Genomic DNA, 11,863 nt, shown 5'->3' on the forward strand with positions numbered 1-11,863 from the left:
GTAAAACCAAAAACAGTAAACTGAAATCAAAATTATTGTGAATTGAAACAAAAACCAAACAAAACTTGACAAAAATTTGGCTTGTTCGGATTAATTTGTTCGTTACTGTACATGCCCTTCCCTTTAACACTTGCCTATCCTTTCTCTTCAACTGATACTGTGGAATCAAGTATAGTATTCTTAGTTGGTCATAATTTCCTACTTGATAGTTCAGCACATAGCCTTTTCTAAGCACCTACATTCAGATACACAGCCACATCCCAGATCAGCACAGCATAATCGCTGGCACCAACTGGTGGGATAACAGTTACATCTAACCCAAAATCCTCCACACTTAAGTCCAACACCACTGATCTGTAGTTCCTGCTGTCATACTATATGAAGAAGTTGTCCTGCCACAGCTCAAATTCTACCTTTCTTCTCATATTTCTTAATTTCACACTCACAAGACTAATTTTGTGATGCATTTCATCTTCACCAACAACTGATCTACTAGGTCTGTAACAACATCTCACCATGCATTTCATCTTGTCAGACACCACTAGAGATAGCTTCTAACTCACTGCTACAAGGAACACTGTAACTAATACTGCATTCATAGCTTTCTATTGTGACTGAAATCAAATCTCCCAATATCATTAGCAGCAGACCTAGGCAACAAACTCAACCCCTTTGTTTCCACTACTCCTGGCATTTGCGTACAAACAAAAAGGTACCACCTGTCTTCTTTGTATACTAACCTCTGTATCTTGAGTGGCTTAGTTAGACAACTTGCAGATCTGTATTCATATCTAATACCTTGCTTATGCAAATATCCTTGCCATACCTATTAAGTGTCACAAACCTGCCAAGAGCACAATCTCATCCTTTTGTATATCACAATTAATGAAATTAGTTGATCTTGTGCATGCACACAACTTGGAAGGAAGTCAACAGACACCAAAGAGTGAGGAACAAACAGCCATGGCACCCACCTTAATAAGATGGACTTACTTTTGCTGCCATGGCTGCAGGAAATCCTATGGTGCAAATTTTCCATAACCATGTAATAGTGATCAATGGGAATTTTGGACTATTCTTTCTGCAGGCATGTAACGCAGTCCTGGCCTGTTGTGAAGTGAGTGAATGGCCCTTGACCTCACCTGATACTCTATTTCATCCCATGGATGTTCAATAGGATTGAGATCACAGCTCTGTGGAGGCAAGTCAAGTGTGGAAATGTTCATGTCCACAAACCACACAGTGCATTGTCGTGTTGAAAGTAACAATGGTCAGTTCCATAGAAATGCCACAAAGTAGGAAGCAGTGCATTGTCCAGAATGTTCAGATGTCGCTTAGAGTTCAATGTTCACAGCACCACAAATAGAGGTATGAGACCAAACCAGGAAAAACAGAACCATACCATACCATCACACTGCCACCTCTGAATTTCATATTTGGAGTTAAGCAGTAAGAGACATTCACCTGGCATCTGTCACACACCCATCCATCTACTCAGCAGAGGGTAGAGCATCACTCCATAACAGCTTTCCAAGCTTCCACATAGCACTGAAGATGCTGCATGTCAGTTCAGGTGATGTGGGGCTTGCATATTGCAGTCTTACCATGGAAACCAAAGTTGTGAGCCTCAGTTGTGAATGGTTTTGTGCAGATTCGTGTTCCAGCCAATGCCCGAAACTCCACATTCAATGTGTCAGCAAATGAATAGCAGTTTTTTTTTTTATTTTATTTATTTATTTATTTTTTTTTTTTTTTACACACTCTCCTTTGTAGCACCCTATGGTCAGGTTCGGTGAGTGTGTTGAGTCGTCCATTGTGAGTTGCAGTTGACTGCTTGGTTTCTGTCTCAGTATGGTATCACTGATTGCGACCTGGGATGGCCCAATTTTTTTTAACAATTTCCTGAACAGATAGGCCTGCAATATGGTATCTTATTGCAATGTCTCTTTCAAACTCCATCAGTTCCCTTCTTGTAGCCATTTCACCCAGACATAATTACACCAACTTGGGAGTATCATACTCCTCCAGTTTAAACCGGTTACAAACACAACTCATTACATGGCACGATGCACCTTGCCCATGGGGTATTCACTGACTTCTTTCCTAGCAGAGAGAGAGAGAGAGAGAGAGAGAGAGAGAGAGAGTGTGTGTGTGTGTGTGTGTGTATACACACAACACACACCATTATTAGTTTTAAGTGATATTTACTTCCAGGGCACTATTATATACAAAGGTGAGAGGTAATTAGATTTGTTAATGATGAGAATAGTTATTTTTCATATTCTGTATTATAATTTTGGTGTTCTCTAGATTTGATATAAAAAGACAAGTTGTATTTGATGACAAATCCATATTCCCAATATTCTGTGGTGTTTAATAGATCATTTCTCTTGTCATACAGCAAATGTAAGAATTGGTTTTTAGTAATCTCCCCCCCCCCCTCCTCAGTTCTACCATTAGTTAGTTGTATAAAAAAATTATTTTCTGAGGGTTCTAACAGAGCGCTATTTAACAAATCATTTTCTTTTAATCAGTTTCATCATCTTTTAACATTAATATAACAATCAACAAAATTTTCTTTAAAAAAAAATTGAACAGTTGTTTAATCTTTTAAATACAGTAAAGTTTTATATAGTTTTATTTAATGTTTACAAGCTTCCCCCCCACATGTCTGTTGTTAAAAGCTTCTTGAAGGTGATAAGTAAAAGGAAACTTAAAACTAGATTTCATCAACATCTCATGGCATCATTGAAGTATACAAAAAATATTATGCAATAAAAGAAACACTATTTTATAAATAAAGATATAAATAAACAAAATAAAGATGCCATGCTAAACAACAATTCAACCACAACAGTAAAGTTATGACCCATTTCAGTCGCTATGTAATAAAATTATGATCTTGCTGAATGCATCATATATATATATATATATATATACTGATATACTTAAAGAAAATCTCTTTGGAGACATTGAGACATTCAGAATACTTTAATGGCTTCAGTCCAAACAGTACATCCAAAATAAAGGATGTTAGATCTAAAAGGTATTCTGTATATAGGGTCTTTTGAATGACGGTGACATCATGTTATAATCTTTATCAGACTACGACTACTGCACTTTTCACTGGAGGTGAGAAAAGAAACCTTAAGATTTTATATACATCTAGCCTAAGTTTATGATCAAGGCTTGGGATTCATTGCAGCACTAAGTTTTACTATATGTTGAACTTATTTCCAAAAACTTAATTCATTTTTGAAATCTATGCAAGTTTAGAAAATACAATATTAAATTACCAGCAAAAAATTAATTTTATAAAAACTAAAAATTGCCCTTTCAGTGTTGGAAATTTTTAAGAATTGATTGAAAAATTTATCAAGATTTCTATAAAGTTCAGCAAATCAGTTAAAAGTATAGATCCTTGGGATCTAGGCTTAATCATTATGTTCCTCAAAGGAGTTCCAGACAAATGCAGCTAAGCAATCTTGAGTTCATCTGGCATTTTTTTTTCTCCCCATTAGGATGAAAACACAAGTTTTCCAGAGGAAAAATCCTACCATCTCCCTATGAGACTGGCTAACTTGCCTTCAGTTGAAAAATCCTCACTTGTGAGGCTTTCCTATATCAGATTCAAACAGAGAATATCAGTGCCAACTAGTAAATAGAGGCTTTTCGGCATAGCAGCACCCTTTATGAAGCATATAAATATTTAACCTTAATGTACAATGTTTATTTTAGCTCTTTTCCCTTTCCTTTTTGGTTTCATTTTAATAATGTTCATCTATGCCCATCTATAATGGGCATATGCTTTGTTAGCCTCACAAGTTCTATGCAGCTCTTGTTTCTTCCTCACAACACGTCCTTCATTGTAGTATGCATCAAGGAGTTCTTTGGCCATTTGTTCCGGAAAATGAATTGTTCTCTCTTTATCTGAGGCAGCTATGATTAACCATTTCATTGCATAGTATCTTGATCTACCATCAGTAATAGGAACTGGAACCCTGTAAGTTATTCCTCCTCTTTTAATACGAGTTAAATCCAATAAAGGTTTACTGTTTTCAAGAGCCTGATAAAAAATTTTGCGTGGATTGCATTCAATTTTCTGTTTTTCCTCATCACTCTCAGCGGCATGATACTTTTCTATCTGAATTCGTTTCACATTCTCAAATGTTTTTTCTAGAAGACTGCGAGCTAATTGTTTCTTACCACATTTCATTATCATATTCACGAACTTATTAATCATATCATCATGAAAAACCGACGAACTAACATTACTTGGTGAAGGTTTTATAGGTACGAAAGCCAATTCCTTCAGCTTACCTTCCTCTTCAAGTTTTCGAAGTTGTTCTTTGTTCACGATGGGTTCAATATAATTCGAAGGAAATATGCTCCATCTAACAGTAATCGAAGAAGGCACTACAGGAACATATAATGATAATCTAGAGCTACAAGTTTTAAGTAATAAAAGTGCCATTGCATTAACAATCAACAACTGATCAATACAAGCATCGCACTTCTATAAAGACTTGTCTGTAATTGAAAAAAAAAATACATATGCTGCCACCTATTGAAGTTATAAGAGCAATATCTTGTGTGTATGTATATCTGTAATTGAAAAAAATACATACATATGCTGTCACCTAGTAAAGTTAGAATATTAATATTCTATATACAGTATATTATTATAGAAGAATCATCGATTCATCGTGGGAGTGTCATTCAACTGACATATTTCTCATGCAGAATCTTAAATCCTGAAAATTCCTTGTACTAACAACATATTAACTTAAATATCTCTGTCACATCACCTCTTTTCTTCCAATCGCCTCACTCTGCAATCCACATTCCTTCAACTTCAATTCATAGATAACATTTCAAATCCCCGATATTGTGTTAGTCATTCGTTTCTGGACCCTCTCCAATGTTTCCACATTACAAGGAAAACCACATGATCAAACGTAAGCACAATAGTCCAAATGTGGTCTAACCAGTGCTTGATATAGTGGCACAACCACCTCCTTGTCCCTTCAAAGTGACCTTCTTATCATTCCGCCAATGCGATGTTCAGTCTTTGATAGTTTATTGCCTTATATTTCTGCACTACAAAAGGCAACAGCTTGTACTTATTCATATTAAAACTAAAATTTCACTTGTTTCTCCAAGTATAAAGTCTATTCAAATGAATAATAATATTTTTGGTTTACAGATCAAGTGTTGATCAATTTTATTAACTTAACCAACTAGTTTCGCCACACTTTAGCTGTTAGCGTCTTCAGGGCACTTACATATAGGCTGAAACAATCTCACAATTATGTGTAACTATAAAACTGACAAGAATAACTGTAAAAAACTGACTAGAATAATTACAAATAAAATAGTATAGAACGTACGTGAAACACGTATCGTGTGTATAAACTACTAAGATCTCCAAAAGACAAGCACCCCTTCTATAAATATGCTGGAGTTTATAATATTCCATGCTCGTGTGGCTCTAGTTACATCGGACAGACTTCGAGAAGCCTTGAAATCAAGCAGAAAGAGCACATTGGCTATGTCAAAAACAACAGACAGGAAATTTCTGGCCTATCGTCTCACTTCTCTACGACTAACCATGTCATCAAGGAGGACAAAAGTTGTTCCCCTTACTTAGAGGAAGATTACCATTCAAGAATTTTCAAAGAAGCAGCCACAGTCGCCGGTTCTACTGTCAATCTTAACAGAAATCAAGGCCTAATACTCCCAGAGATATGGAAAACCCTAATCAAATCCCTAAAAACAAAAGAAATGAACTTTAATACAAACTACAGAAAGTTCCTTAGCAACAGCTAGCTAATATTGTACACACGATGCGTGTTTCACGCACATTTGATACTATTTTATTTGTAATTATTCTACTCAGTTTTTTTAGTTATTCTTGTCAGTTTTATAGTTACACATAATTGTAAGATTGTTTCAGCCTATATGTAAATGCCCTGAAGACGCCAACAGTTAAAGCGTGGCGAAACTAGTTGGTTAAGTTAATAAAATTGATCAACACTTGATCTGTAAACCAAAAATATTATTATTAATTCTCATGATCAAGAAAAAAAATCTTCATTATAGTCTATTCAAATGTTCCTGGAAGTAAAATTAACATCAGCCGTGCACTTTTCATCCCGCATAGAGACAAATCGGCCCTTCAGAACACACACAAAAATTACTAGTTGTGGTGGTGGTGGCATCAGATGGCGCTGATGTAGATGATTGGTAGTAGAGGATCGGTGTGGTGGTGGTGGTGGGGACGGAGATTTATACAATAGGTGTCCTCCCGCGATGAGTCTTTGGACTCCTTGGAGGTGTCACGAATAATAATAATAATAATAATTTATAATTCTCCCTCAACTTTTCATCATCAGTAAGCAACTAAAGATCCCTAGTTAATGCACATGATACATCATTTACAAATAAGTTAAATAGCAGATCCCAAGAACAGAACCCGAGGGAACGCTACTGGTAACCCTCCTTTTTGAGGCACTGCTCCATAATACACAACTTCTTGGTACTGTTTAGAAAGTCAGGTTCCAATCCAACTGACTGATATACCATCCGTTCCTCTACTGCTTGAACATCAACTTATCAGGTGGTAATCTATCGATCGTTTTTGTAAAGTTTAAAATTTTCACTATATATGATTCTCCCTTATCTAACACATTCTCTATCTTCAGTGCAGTAACGAGGGTATGAAGCTCCTGTGGGAAGTGTCTGACTTGTGCCCCCCCCCAACCCAAAAATGACAAAAATTTTGTAAAAATTAAATGTAACAAGTTAAATTTTAATAAATGCAATATGTTAAGTATTTAGTATTAACCCCATCAAAATGAGTTGCCTGTAAATCCAATTATGCATTTGTATAAATAAATAATCTATTAAATAAGAACAAATGTTTATTCATATTCAATGAAAATAAATTAAAGAAATACACGACATAGGTATAATATAAAATAATATAACAAAAACATAAATAAATTCAGCATATTTCATAAAGAAATTTTTCTAGCTTTTTCATTTGCAAATACATCTATTATATTATATATCGTCATAATTTATTGTTTTTGCAATATGTTTTTCAATTGATATTATAATTTAATAATAAGCAATTTTCAATTTGCTAAACGAATTCGCAGGAAGCTGTTGTTACAGGCATTGTTATGAAAATCCTTAAGGCTGTGTCTAGATTTTGATACGTATTTTGTAATGAGAGTTCGTAATTTTTTTACAAGATTTGAAAAGCGTCCATATCGCCTAAATTTTCAAAAACTTCCATGGCTTGATATTTGAAAGTCTCAATTTCATATACAAATTCTGGAGCATCTAAGTCGCTATTATATTTCAATGCCAGGTCAGCTGCGCATGGTTTCAGATCATCTAGCTGAATAATTTTTAAAGCGTGTCCATTAAAAAAAATGAAGTCATTTGTGACCTCTTGTAAAGCAGTAAATCTATCATTGAGTTGTATGAATATTAAATCTAAAACTTCACACATTTCTTTTTTAATAATGCAGTTTCATTCATGGCAAACGAATCATTAATAGCTTTCTCACCAGGCATATTTTTTATTTTGCACCGTCTCTTTTCTGGAATGTAAGTTTCAATATTTATTGTTTCGGCTAAACGTTTTGCCGAATTGTGAAGCGAATCGAAAAAATCATTTCGGTACTGTTGAATTTCATTTTTTAGTGCTTTTATCATTTTCGCAGCATTTTCGACTGTTTTTTTTTTTTCTTGTAAAACTAAATTTACTTTATTTATCTTTCCTAATATTGTATCCCAAAATATTACTAGTGCAACAAAATTATAATTTGTTAATAATTTTAGCAACATTCGAGCATTTCTTAGAGGCTACTATAATTTGTCTTTGTCCATCACTCATTTCACTAAGAAGTTGTATTATCAACTTTTTGGGCATTTGATTTCGTAAGGTTTTTACCGCGTTAGCTTTCTCGGATCACCTCATGTCACTTAACACTTTAACAGGAACATAATTTTTCCTTTAAAAGATCCCATCTACTAGTAGAATTTACAAAAAAGTTAAACAATTGTTGAATTGCTCCAAATCATGATTTCATTTGAACAGATGTTTGTGCAGAATGAACGCCTATTAAATTACGGCTGTGAACAGTGTATGGAACAAACCTCGCCATATTGTTTAAACGTAATTTCTTGGATTGTACCTCCTTGTATTTACCTGCCATATTCGTTCCATTATCATATGACTGTCCTCTTATATTTCTAATATTTAATCCGTCTGATATCAACTTTTTTCGATGTCATTCGCAAGTACTTCGCCAGTTTTTGCATGTGCCACAATAAAATCTATTAGGTTTCTTCAATGCTACATTTATTCGTGTTAAGATCAATGTTAACATAGCGCAAAAATTGACTTATCTGTTCCTGGTGAGAAGTGTCAGGTGTGCTATCAAATAAAATAGAAAAATATTTTGCTTATTGAATATTTGAAATAATATGCTGTCTAATTTTAGAAGCAACTATATTAATTATATCATTTTGTATTATAGGAGAGAAATTATTAACTTGATTTATGACTTCCAGTATGTTGTGCAATAATAGGATTGTAATGACTAATTATTTCTATCGTGTTCAAAAATTTTCCCCATTTGGGATGACCGATTTTTTCACAAGTTTCTCTCAATGCGTCATTATTTTTTACGCAGTGCAGAATGGCATCCAAAATAACTTTTAAAATATGCCTCCACTGTTCTTTTTCTTTTAAAATTGCTTCTTGTAATTGATCGTCTATGAAACCACCTTTCTTAATTTTTGATTCGAAAGTTTTCCATTCAACATAATTTTTTTTTATGATATAATGAATTTTCATGACGCGGTAACATAGGATTAAAATGCTGCCAGTCTCCAAACCCAGCAGCGGTCCATACATTCTTATTTTTTCCAAAAGGAATACATGAAAACAGAACAGTACATCTTTTCGCTTGCAATATATCAACCAATTTCTGAGTACTTGTTCTCCGTTTGACATGGTTTTTACAGACCATTTTTCATCAAAATGTCGATTTTCTGTATCAGGATAAACATTTATATTATCGCACAACTCGAGTCCATGTTGAACAAATATTTGTATGTCACTATTGGTTATATGCCATGTTGTGGGATCATTAAAATCTATTATTTTTGCATTATCAATAATTTCTTATTTAACATCCACCATATAATTATCATTATTACATTTTTTCTCGATTTCCTGGTTTTGAAGTGCAATTGTACTTTTCTTTTCTGTTTCAAATTCACATGAAACACGCCTACTTTTGATATTTTCAGAATTTTTATGCATTCGTTGATTATTCGAAAAATTTTCTGCCTTGATCATTCAAAGGATATTTATTTCATTAATTTACTTGAATAGGATCTTTTTTATAAGTTCAATTCTAGTTTTGTCATCAAATTTCTCTGGCCAGTAGAATGGACCAGATTTAATAAAATAATCTTGATTTTTAATTGGATCATCTGTTCGCAATTCCTATTTGTCGCCATTATCGTTTACTTCATCATTTTTGGAACAACCACAAATGGTTGTTATGTCAGTATCAGGGGCTGATGCGAGGGAATCTTTGGTATTGGTGGATGAGGATGTAGAAGCTGCTCCAATGGCTGGTGCTGAAATTTTTGGTGCTGGTTCTGTTGAAAACTTGTTCTCTTTGGTGTCTTTCGTTAAACTTCCAAATCTCCTTATATCGCTTGTTGCTTACTTTACTTGCTCTTCATTGTCTCTTTTCCTTTTGAGAAAAGCAGCTACCGATGACTTTTTCTCTTTCAATTACTGATCTAAAAAAAATCAGCTAACTCCTTTTTATTCCCGTATACGGGGGAGTAAGCGAGGCTATTTAGCCTATCTAACTTTTGGAGACTGAGTGGGCAGTTCAATCTCCACTGGTACCCAATCAGAGATAGAGGCTCAAGGCTATCTCTAATTAAGCGGTACACAGTAAAGAAAGACTGCTCGAATGTGCCACCATCTCGTGGTCCCTAACCCTAACACAATATATTTAATGTCTGAAATAATGTGGGTTCTACGGTCGATTTCCTTGAGTTTACGGGACGAAAAACCCGAGTTTCTAGGAGGAAAAACCTGCTTGCCCATGCCAGAGATCGACTAACTCGGGAACCAGTCGAAAAAAGGCTTAGAAAAATTTCCTCCAGTCGCCGACTAGACTCGAAACCAAGTCTTCCTTCGTGCGGCCAAGCGCCGTGGTATGCAAACGCCACATCCACTGACTACACAGGCTCCCTTTCAATTACTGATCTAAATAGCAATAAATTTCGTATTAATAAAGTATTCTTTTTCTATTATTAATTATTCATTTTGAGTTAATTTATTTATTATTTTTAAGAGTTTTAAAACAATAAAATTTTAAATCGAATGGACAACAGCAGACTACAAAAATATATATATATATTATACAGATATAAAATAAGTGGAAGAAGGAGAATCGGAAGACCGAGAAAGAGATGGCATGAGACTGGAACAGGCCACTTGGCCTAAATTCCATGTTAGGAAGAAGAAGAAGAAGAAGAAGAAGAAGAAGAAGAAGAAGAAGAAAACAATAAAATCTTAATTAAAAAAAAATCGATTTAAAACAGTTGCCTTCTACGAATTTTTACTGTAAATTATTAATTTATACAATAATTTGAAAATTTGATAATTAAAGGTAAACTGTAATTATTGAGGGCAATGTAAGACGTAAAGTATGTTGCCCAATGAACGATTTTGGCATTTTAGCAAAATGCACCTCTGATTTAAAAAAAAAAAATCAGCTAATGCCTTTTTATTCCCGTATATTGGGAGTAGGCGAGGCCATTTAGCCCTATGTTTATAATTTATAAACTGTTATCTTTAAAATTTTATTTGTCTATCAAAAATCCAAAATAAGTACACAATTAAAATCAGTCAAAAATTGTCCAAAGTCAATTAAACACAAAATTCACAATACACTCAATATGGTTCACATTTAAAATTGAAATGATGCTGAAAAAAATGTAAGAAGTGCATATCGCGCTGTTTCGTCTATTTAAATTTGAAGCGGAATTTAAGAAAACTAACAGCGTAATAAACGCCTATATTTCAGACTAAACCTGCCAGTCACAATCTTGAGTAGTGATGACCGCCCTTTCATCAATTCAGGTGAATGTATGTATAACAGTGTATTGTCAGTTTCTGATGCTACAGTTAATTCTCACCTGCCAGTCACAATCTTGGGTAGTGATGACATCAATCCTTTATTTTCAAGTTTTGTTATGTCATCTGAGTCAACCATTTCTTCTGTAGTTGCTAGGGATGTCAATCCAGATTACTTAACATCTTTATCATCTTGCGTTTCTATGGTATCCCCTCTTGAATCTGATGCCAAGGTAGAAACGAAAGATTGCACAATCCATTTCACATCTTCTAATATATCAAATGTTTTGCCTGTATTAATTGACTTGTATGATCACAGAAGTTTTAGTGTAATATATGATGATACATTTGGTTTGACTAATATCCCAAGTTTAAGTGATCATTAAGACTTCGCAGTTAGCTACCATCAGTCTCATAGGGAACATACATGTTTTATACAGCCATATCTCAATGTATCTGATGGAAGCATGTGGAGTAGACTGTGTTGTGCAAGTTCTCCTGAAACAAATGAACGGACATTTTTAAATGACTGTAATATATTTTATAATTTTGATCTGACCAAATTGTATAATCTATCTTTCAGAATTCCAATATGTTCTAATGTTTTTTATGGAATAGAAAGTATGGGGGATTAAGAATGACAAAATATGAGAATGACAGAAGTGAATATGTGCA

At 34.2% G+C, this 11,863-nt stretch overlaps 1 protein-coding gene across 1 annotated transcript; it reads right to left on the reverse strand.

The window, feature by feature from the left end:
* Positions 1–2,422: 2,422 nt before the first annotated feature.
* Positions 2,423–4,540, reverse strand: mRpS7 (mitochondrial ribosomal protein S7). The gene has a single exon (XM_090403911.1). The coding sequence runs from the start codon at positions 4,472–4,474 to the stop codon at positions 3,782–3,784; it is 693 nt and encodes a 230-aa protein (XP_090260037.1). The 5' UTR covers positions 4,475–4,540; the 3' UTR covers positions 2,423–3,781.
* Positions 4,541–11,863: the final 7,323 nt, after the last annotated feature.

Source organism: Typopeltis vanoorti, chromosome 14, assembly GCF_054136105.1.
Source record: "Typopeltis vanoorti isolate ZY-2024b chromosome 14, IOZ_Tvanoo_1.0, whole genome shotgun sequence".
Lineage (NCBI taxonomy): Eukaryota > Metazoa > Arthropoda > Arachnida > Uropygi > Thelyphonidae > Typopeltis > Typopeltis vanoorti.

What these genes read in the sequence shown, in the direction of transcription:
- mRpS7 (XM_090403911.1), bottom strand. Translation starts at nt 4,474, where the DNA reads ATGGCACTTTTATTACTTAAAACTTGTAGCTCTAGATTATCATTATAT.